This window comes from Centruroides sculpturatus, unplaced genomic scaffold (genome assembly GCF_000671375.1).
Source record: "Centruroides sculpturatus isolate CEXI.00-Female unplaced genomic scaffold, Cexi_2.0 scaffold479, whole genome shotgun sequence".
Taxonomy (NCBI): Eukaryota; Metazoa; Arthropoda; class Arachnida; order Scorpiones; family Buthidae; genus Centruroides; species Centruroides sculpturatus.
In genome coordinates, this window is record NW_019384896.1 from 362,544 (window position 1) to 372,782 (window position 10,239).

At 29.0% G+C, this 10,239-nt stretch overlaps 1 protein-coding gene across 1 annotated transcript in view; it reads right to left on the reverse strand.

The window, feature by feature from the left end:
* Positions 1-313: 313 nt before the first annotated feature.
* Positions 314-10,239, reverse strand: part of LOC111631379 (multidrug resistance-associated protein 4-like) — a 44,890-nt gene continuing 34,964 nt past the window's right edge. The window contains exons 7-9 of the mRNA XM_023375607.1: positions 5,190-5,315; positions 4,662-4,911; positions 314-361 (exon numbers count right to left, since the gene is read on the reverse strand). Coding sequence (XP_023231375.1) covers positions 314-361; positions 4,662-4,911; positions 5,190-5,315 — 424 coding nt within the window. The remainder of the gene's footprint in view (positions 362-4,661; positions 4,912-5,189; positions 5,316-10,239) is intronic.

The following is a 10,239-nucleotide window of genomic DNA, read 5'->3' on the forward strand; positions in this document are numbered from 1 at the left end:
CAGACAATAGATCGTAGCCACTTGTCGAAGTTGACACCTACAATCTGTCCAACAGCTGGAGCAATCAATTGTTTCTGACATCACATCATCCACTTCCTGGCCTGCCTAAATGCTTTATAGATCCGCTTTATTCCTTGAGATATACACAACTTTTGTGATATTTGTCATTTGTTGCTCTTGTAGTTTTTATGGTTGTTATTTGTCGCAAAGTCTGTTTATATCAAAATATTCCAAAAACTTAAAGGTTTATTAGAAATCTTATGTTATAAATTAAATAAATATATATTTCATTATTCACATTTGCAAAAACTAACTATTCATCTGAAGATATTTCTACTATATTAGATATTTTTAGATAGATCTAATATAATAAAAAGATACATAAATAGTTTTCATACATAAAGTATGGCATTTTGATATTGAATTTCAATGTTTATTCAATTTGTATGTTAATTAATAAAATTATTAGCAATCGATCATTTTTTTTATTATAAAATGCTTATATTACTTCAAATTCGAATTAGTTTGTTAAATATATTGGACATTTAATCATTGAATATATTTTAAATTCAATTATAGAATAAAAGCAATTTTCGAAATATATTACAAATTATTTTAAATTCGAGTAAATATTATATTTAAAACGTTGAAACGTGCGTAACTCCTTTAGAGATATTATTAAACATTTATGCAAAACAAATTTATATTCAGTGAAATTTATATTCATCGAGTAAAGAAAAAAAAATATAATTTTTTAAGCTACAAAATAGGTAATAAACTCTTAGTTTTTACTTTATGAAAGAAAAATGTCATATTTTCAATTTAAAGCAATCGAAGATCTCGGAATTAAGTCAAGTCAAGAGAAAAACATTTTAAATTGTTAGAGTAACAAAACAAACTTTATTACAACCCAATTTAATTTGAAGTTCACCGACTGTTTTAGATTAAAAAAAAGAAGAAGAAGCTTTAACTTTTGAAAATTCCATTCTGATTATTTTACCGAATGAAATATTTTATACTGTTACTACAATATTTATTTAATGTAGCACCTCATTATTGTAGAGCGGTAGAGATTTAGGAAAAGTAATAAAAAGAGGCTTTTCTACCCGTATTTAATTTTGTTTTGATAGTTGAAATGACATTTAATTTTTAAAAAGTATCTTTTATGGAGCTGCATAAAGGTATTTTAAAAATTGATGAGTTTATAATAATCAATACATTTGGAGAATGAGTAATTACGCTTTGAGTAATAGTAATATCTAAATACGATTAGTCAACGTTAAAAAGAAAACTGTAGTAGATACGTCATTATAACAGTATTCCCACTAGACATTTTATGGCGTGACCTCCTCACTCATAACTCTTACTACAGTGTGCAATGAACTTCCATCTATTTATAATTCAATATGCATTCTCTGAATAAAACTAGTAACTATCGTGTCCATGTCGTATGGGATTAGTTGATGTATAGACGTTGTCTTTAATCACAACCATTGTCATCTAATTACGAATAGCTACTGCACTTCATCAAACAAACCTTTTCGACTCATTTTTGATTACCTTTTGCTATATTTACCGCCAGTCATTAATAAATTCATAATGTGTTAGATGAGTTCTTGAAAGTTATGGCTTATCTGTTTAAGAATCTGCTATATGCTATTTCAGCTTTTAAAGATTTCTGTAAAATTCATTAAGAGAAACAGTGTAAAATGAAATTATAATATTTAGTTTTATTATTCTGTTAAAATTCGTATATACTTTCATAAAAATTTGTAAAATATTGATTTAAAAAATATAGTACTCATTTTTTGTTTTTCAAAAATTGTTGAATAACAATGTGCAGTACATGTTTTCTGCATAATAATATATTTGGCTTGTATTAAAAATGACAATCTGAAGCAAAATAAGGATCGTTTCCATGCTTCACACAATCTTTACAGGAACATAAAGTGTTTCGCATCATAACAGAATTTTTGAATGTAGAAAAAGAAGCACTATTCTAATAACATACAAAGCGATTTGTCTAAACCTCATATATTACAAAAACTCTTTAGCATAAGCATTATTTCAAATAGTAAACCTTATCGGATAGCACTCACAAAATCCATTTTCTCTTATGAACAAAATTTTTCTGCTTTTGATCACTTCAACTTTCTCTCTTTATCATGAGCATCACGCGTAGTAAATGCCTTAAATCTCTATTTTTTTATTACTAAAATTTATTTTATTTGCATATTTGAAAAAAATAAAACTAGAAGATAATTATTTCTTTACTTTTTAATCGTTTTGAATGCTGTATTTCATGTATTTATAGAGCAATATCTATATTTTCAATATTTTACTGAACATTTCGTGTAATGAGGTTTTAAAAATGACTTAATATTGCATGTCGTGACAGCAATGTTTCACTATAAGTAACTTTTCCGACGTTACAAGTTACATTAGTAGTCCAAGTGAGCTCCATCTCCATTTTTATAAATTGATGTATGTAACAACGGCGCTCCCTTAAGCATGTACTACTATTACATTCGCGTCCTTTAACCTTTGTTTGAAGTTAAAATAAATGATTTTTTTCTTTTTGACCGATTCCTACTAAGATATATCAAACAATATACTCCAATATCGAACTTAAATTTATTATTTTATAGTTGTAAAATGTTTATATTTTAACAGAAAAATGTATAAAATGTGGGTTACAATGAAAAATAACTTAGTAATTTTCTTTTTGATATAAATAAAACTTTTCATAAATGAAAATANTAGCCCAAGACATAGCCAAAGATTGCATAGCCACAGCACTGGCGAAAATTTAAATTTACCGACTGGAATTCTTTCGGATAATTTACTTTTTGGATAACTTACGTTTCGGATAATCTACGCTCTACTGTATTTATAAAATCTATTTTAATCAGACTTCTGCAAAAATTTAGTACACCTGTTATAAATTAATACAACTATTAAGAAACTTTTTAAACAAGAATTTTGACCTCACTTATTCTCTTTTGTATGCCACTAATTATATTATTTACTACTATTAAACACGGTTTCCAAAAATTGATAAAAATCTCGACAATTTTTGAACATCTAATATATTCAATTCTATCTTAAGGTAATTCCAGCAAAAACTAACAAAAGACAGATTCTAATTCCTGGAAACTTTTCAACTCGTTTTTAGTTTTTAATGATATGTGATGACCATCCTAGGAGAGAGCGATAGTGTCTGCAACTGGAATCTCAATTTGCGTTATTAAGGATAAAACGTTTTTCACGTTTAAATGCCGTCTCTGTTTTTATTTAAATTGAGTTCGTATATAGAAACGTGATGCTTGTCAAATTTACTGATAGGGGTGTCCTACTTGGAGGATTTTTTATGAAAAACTAGCCCTTATTGCACTGTTACAATAATGAATAAAATCCAGAAAGCTTCATGTGGACAGACTTTGATGAAGAGTAAACTCAAAATCAACTACCAATCTTCAGTTATAAAATCACTGAATACTGGTAGTTTCAGTTTTTGCTATTCAACATAATTTCAATTTACTATACCATCGTCACTATTTCACTACATATGATGCAGTGAGTAGAAGCATATATTCCAAAACGTGTTGTGAGATAAGTATCAAAACTCCCCGAGGAACTTTACTACGAAGTAAGACAAGCAGGTTGGGGGCTATATCTTTCTGGTTTTATTCGTTTAATAGCTTCTTCCTCGATGTTCGTAGTCAAAAAGTCAAGTAGAAAAAAAATATGTTTTCATCTAAAGTTGGAAATAAATTTCGATCTAAAAGAATATGCTTTTGATATTAGTTTTTTAAATTCTGATTTTAAATAAAGGTGATTTCGGTCTTTCTTGTAATTTTCTTGAATGCATTTCAATGTCGAAGTTATTTAAATGGATGGATTCCACTTGGAATAACTGACTTTCTTTGCGTGTATTTTAAAGAAAACAGTCGAATTATGCTTTTTAAATTTATTAATTTTATGAGATAAATAGCTTAATGATAATAATGTATTGTAATTTTTCATTAAAAAGTACTTTATATGGCAATTATTAATATAGCTTTGAACGACTAAGTTCATAATTGAAAAAATTAGAGAAAGATTATATGTTATATTTACAAATATCTCATTTATGTACAAAGTTAACACATTTTAACGTTATGCAGTACATAATCATAGCGTTATTGTTAACGCTATCTACATATTAAATTAATTATCCTTACTTATTACATACATACATATATTAACACATACAATAATATGTGTGTTAATATATATTGAATATAAACATATAGATAAATATTCTTTTTGTATATCTTGTATTTACATAAACTTATAGTACAGTTGTACAATTTATACAATAATACAATAGTTATAAAGAAGCTATAGGCTAGACTGCATAAAATAACATTTTCTTTTATTTTAACATTCAGAATTAAAGTATTAAAACATAAAAATTCTTGAAAGAAATGCACTTTCCTAATTTTAATATTTCGATAATTATATAATATAATAAAAATTATAATTTTTAAATTAGATATTAACATACTTAAATACTTTTAAATTAATATTCTAGTAATAAAACATCAAAATATAACTCTTATATTAATAATTTTCGCAAACTATCGTTCATTTCTTTAGTGTTTAAAACAGTTTATTACCTGAATTCGCTTCAATGAAACCAAAATTTCTGCAACTAAATTCATTGCTTGAGAAAATAAATTAAAAGTGCTGGTAAATATAAACACTGAAAAACTCATAGTGACAAACACAATTTCAGCATTTAATTGTCCTCCATTCAAAAAGAATGCAAGAAATGTCAATGAAATAAATAATTTCGATACAGGATATGCAAGTATTACTGATATTCCTCTTGTATACAAAAACAATTCAACTTTTTTCATTTCTTTTCTGCAAAGATAAAAATAGTTCATTAATACAAACTGTAGAGATTCAATGTATTTGTTCAATGAAAAACAAATTAGTTTTAGAATACAGAGTAAAACCAGTGTAAACTGGCCAGTCAAATTTTGAATATATTTTGTGTTAATTTCGCAGGTTTAAGTTTCGAACATGTTTTTATGAATACATAGAAATATGGTTGTCTGAAAATCTTATTGCTTACAGGTTTTTGTTTTATAAAGTTTTATCAGTTTACACAGGTGTTTACTTTATTTCATTGCACTTACATTCTGATTTTTTCTATTAATTTGGTATATGCCAATTCCCAAGTGTACATTTTAATTAATCTCATAGCAGTAATCATCTCATTTAATAAGTTCAATCTTTTGTCTCCCAAACTAGCAGCTTCTGATCTACAAATATTATATTACAATTTAAATATAAGCATATAATTATATAAAAACATGAAATTAAACAATACACATATAACTAACATTGAAAGATAATTCTACATAAATTTATTTTCTAAGCACTAAATATTACGCTTTTTCTTTAATTTATTCGCATAACGTTTATACATCGTTTTGCATGTTAGAAATTCACATATTTCCATAATCTGTGTTTCTACTTTTTACTCTGTCAAGACGTATGTTTTAAATATTTTACACTCATTACGCAATTATGAAAAATACAACTATTGAATTCATTCCTGGAACACAGAAGTATGAAAATTTATGCTTGCTTGCATAAGTGCAATTTCTGGTTTTCCAGATTGCAGGCTAATAATTTATGTTTTTCTTCCATTAACTTTTCTAATGTCAAAGAATAAAGCAGAGAGCTCAATTAAGTGANAACATTAAAATGTTATTACTGTATAAGCATTTCAGAAATCATAAAATTAAATATTAACATATTGAATTTGCTGCACTTACTGTACACTTTATAGAAGAGCATTCATTTGAAAATTACAAAAACCTATGCTACATTATTGAAAATAGCTGAATGCAGGTTACTACAAATAATTTAAATAATTTATACGTGTTCTCGGGAACAGATATTGGTTTTCCAAGATCTAGGGCTTATTGAAATCTAATGGGAGACTTATTGTTAACATTTTTACCATTTTTACCAAACCTAATCAAACCTAACCTATTAACTGATTTTAATATAGAATAAGGGCTCATTAGTAAAGAAAAAGTATTAAAACTTTATGATAATAATTTAATTTTTGTGGGTTATGTCACTTTGGGAGTCCAGCGCTTAAGTCCTATTAGTTCCTGTGTAGTTTCCTGTGTGTCTTCAACTGCCTGTTCTGAATGTGGCAGACATCGCTTTATATTTCAAATCTGAGCATGTTGCTGCATTATTTTTAATTATTTAGCTAGAGTGTTTTCCTCTTACAAAGCATGACTATACTTGTTTAGAACAATGTAAAACCTTATAAATGTTTCGAATACATGTATGCCATAAATCAAGGTCATATAACATTTATTTTTCTTGAATATACAATATACTGGGTACATAACTGTAGATTAAATTTTACTCTAATTTGTAAGAGTTATTTGTGAAATCCAGGGGCTATTTTTCTATAATTTTTAATGGAAAGGAGCTTTTTAGAAACTCATCTTTATTCTTATCTCTTTTCGAATAGTTAAAAGCGGAGTAATGTCGAGTGTTGACTTAACTGAGTTTTTCTCTCGCATCGACCCGCGAAAATATCGAAAATATGTTAAAAAAAACCAACTGTTAAAATGTGAGAAAGATGACACTTAACTAAGACTACAATAAAAATCTAAACACAATTCGAGGAAATAAAATACCTTTAAGTCAATTTTGTTTAACTTTAATCGTCCAGCAATGACACCTTTGACATGTGTCATCGTTGCAAACAAACGATCACTTGACTGAATTATCATACCGGATAGGGATATAACCTCCAGGCACCCATTAGTCGGGGCAGACATCTTTAGAAGCCATGATAGTCTCTGTTCGTGCATAATCATAGCCCCAAAGGATTACATTGATATTTTTTAGTGCTCTGTGCAAAGTTACTTCTCCAGTCCTCCACGGATAATTCACAGTCGAACGACAGACAGTACTCTTAAGGAGGTACGATAATGTTCCCGATGAATATAAACTCTCTTTCTCGGTTTCGCTGGCGTTCGCATATAGTCTAGGTCATTGACCTCTAGCTTAGGAACTTATATCTATAATTGTATCTTACGCTTGTATTTCTGCTTTATCTTTAATATTAAAGTTTTAGTTTAATTATCCTGGCATGAACTCCCATTATTCGGAAAACGGTCTTGGATTCAGCGTGACCTCCTACTTGAACAATAGCCCTTCCAGCCGAAGGTTCTAAAATATAAGGTTACCTCATACAGCCAGTTTTGCCACTTCTTGCCAGATTCCGGATATGCGTCATCCGTAGTTGAGCCGTAGTCCAGCGACTACTTCACAACAGTTAGCCAAGGAAGAAAATTTTGAAATTTCACTATTTTTTTACTTTGTTGAGAGTTTTTAGACTCTTCGAAGGTGAATATATCTATTGTTATTGCTATCATTAAACATAATTATATTGATAACTAGCAGACCCCGCCACGCGTTGTTGTGGCTCAAAATGTATCTATTATAAATGTATAACACTTCCCCCTGGGGGAATTTTTCAAAAAATTTCTTCTTAGTGTACATTCTGTTGACGTACCCTATTAAAACGCAATCAAAAACGCAATCACCTGCATCTGAAATCTGAAATAGTATAAACAGAAGCAGAGTTCTTTACGGTAAGCCTTAATCCTAACCATCTCCCTTCAGTGGGGTTGAATTTCAACATGTATATTATACAAAAACATGTGCGTATTCGAATGCAGCGTTGTGTCAAAATTTCAAAGGAATCTGTAGGAACAAACGAACATTACATTTTTATTTATATAGATAGATAGAAGATGAGATGCTTTAGTTCATTTTCATAGAAAAGCATGATGCCTGACAGAAAAGCAAACTTAGGATGTCATACTTGTAGCGCCATCTGTTGGACATAAAAGCCTTAACCTAGATTATATCTTTTAATTTATATGAATGTTTACCGGAATAATATACATCCTATGTCCACCCTGAAGTTCCATTCTAAATATTAGTGAAAGAATTTTTGAAATCGGATGAGTAGTTTTGGAGATTACCCACTACATCCCAACTTACATACAAACATTACCTCTTTATAATATTAGTATAGATTATATTGATAAAAATTGTACAGAAAAAACAAAAGTGTTCCCAGAATGAGTTTCTGTTGTAGTCTTTACACTTCCTTCCGTAGAAATTACAAAATATGATCACTGATAAAATATAATTATTACTAAAGTACTTTAACATACGAAGAATAGTTTTCTACTTGTATAAAAATCGTATCTGCACGATGAAATGACAACTACAAATAATAAGCTGGCCGATAACACTTTTAAAATAACTTGAAATGTAAAAAAGAAATATCGTTTATTATTAATTATAACTTTCTTCAAANTAGTTGTCGTTCGTCTTCTTCTCTGTATGCAAGTTCATTTACTTCTTCGTATGGGAGATCACTATGTGCACAAAATCAAAGTATAATTTCTGCGTGCAGACTCTAGACTTATTCTAAGTGACTCGTCTAAGGGCGTTGGTCATCAGGAGGAAAACTGTGTGGTGTTTGGACGCTTCCAGATCTGTCGCTGAACTCCTCGAATTCGGACTGATTTCCCTTATATCTCAAGATTTTCGACCAATCATCTGCTTGAAATTCGTTCATGTGAACGGATGAAAAAGGGAATCAAAGAGGGGTAGATAGTTCCCATTTGAGTGAGATTTTTAACGGATAAGGGAAAAACAGAGGATGTATGGACTTCCCTTTAAGGAAGTAACATCTGTTATCTATTTTTTCCCACGTCCAAACCGCTAGTTTTTCACAAAAATGAAGTAATATTTTGTGCCGATATTTTAACATTATTAATAAAAATTATTAAATTAGATCCAGGGCCTTTCAAGTCTCACATTTATCATTATAAATATTATTTAAAATATATGATACTAAGGAAGTGACACTATATAATTCAATACCGAATTATTTGCTCTAAATATGTATGTACACTATTAAATTATTTAACGTAATTCTAAACCGGTAAAAGTTCGATACGCTCTCTTGACGATGCTTGCTTTACTGATTCATTATCAGGGTACAGTACATTGCTTCATCCAAAACATCTTGTAGTTTTAGTCTGTGATGTATGAACTTTCTTCACATGTGAGTTTTACTGTCGAATCTGCTTCCAGTATTCTTATTTCAAGAGTTTTCTTTATTTAGATGTTTTTGCTAAGGTTTATTTTTTAAAACTGGATTTACCAGTTATTTTCAGGGATAATAAATTAACAAAAGTTATACGTATTACTTGCCTATAACATTATAGCAAAAAATATTTATAGATGTAACATAAGTTTAATGCCAACAACATCAAGGAAAATAATTTTCATAGCCCATGGTAAGAATGCACTGTACAAGAAATGTCGGCCAAGCAGTTCCGTTCACTGAATACTGGGAGTTTGGTCATGGTTTCGCACCTCATCAAGACGGATTGACCACTTGGAGTTTTCCTCATTTTCTCCATGTCCTTAACGTCTGAACAGGAGTTAGTTTTCTTCATGAACACTTCATGTAAAGTATCCAAAAACAGATTGCCCAAGTGATGCATTGTCATAACTTGACAAACAAACAACATGAAGTGTTTCATTATTAATTAATTTATTAAGATCAGAAATTGCATCATTAATTAAATGTATTAGCAAATCAAGTATGTAGTAATAATTGTAGATAAAAAATTATTCTGTCTTTACATATTAAATACACGACTAATAGAACAAATTTAATGCTTTGGCCAGGCATGAAAAAAATGCATGACGACTAAGTAAAAGAATGCTGGAGGTACTATAAGGCTTTGTCTTTTCCCCATACTTTCATACTGTTCTGCATATCAGCTTTGATATACGGAACGACTTTACCAAATACAATAGAGCGTCGTTTATTCGAATCAATTGGGGACTGAGGTTGTTCGGAAAATCGATATTTCGGATAACCGATTATGTGCTGAAAAATATATTAATTTATCCCATGTTGAAATTTTTCTCCATTGCGTGTCGCTTTACATTGAATTTTCGTCGATGTTAAGCCTAACGAAGACTATTGTATAGTTAAAAATTATTTATTTTATTTTCTAAACAAAATAAATATATTGAAAAATATAAAAACAATAAAAAATTATACTTCAGAAGTTAATTTAGTATCAAAAACGTAAAATATTTGAGTAGCCC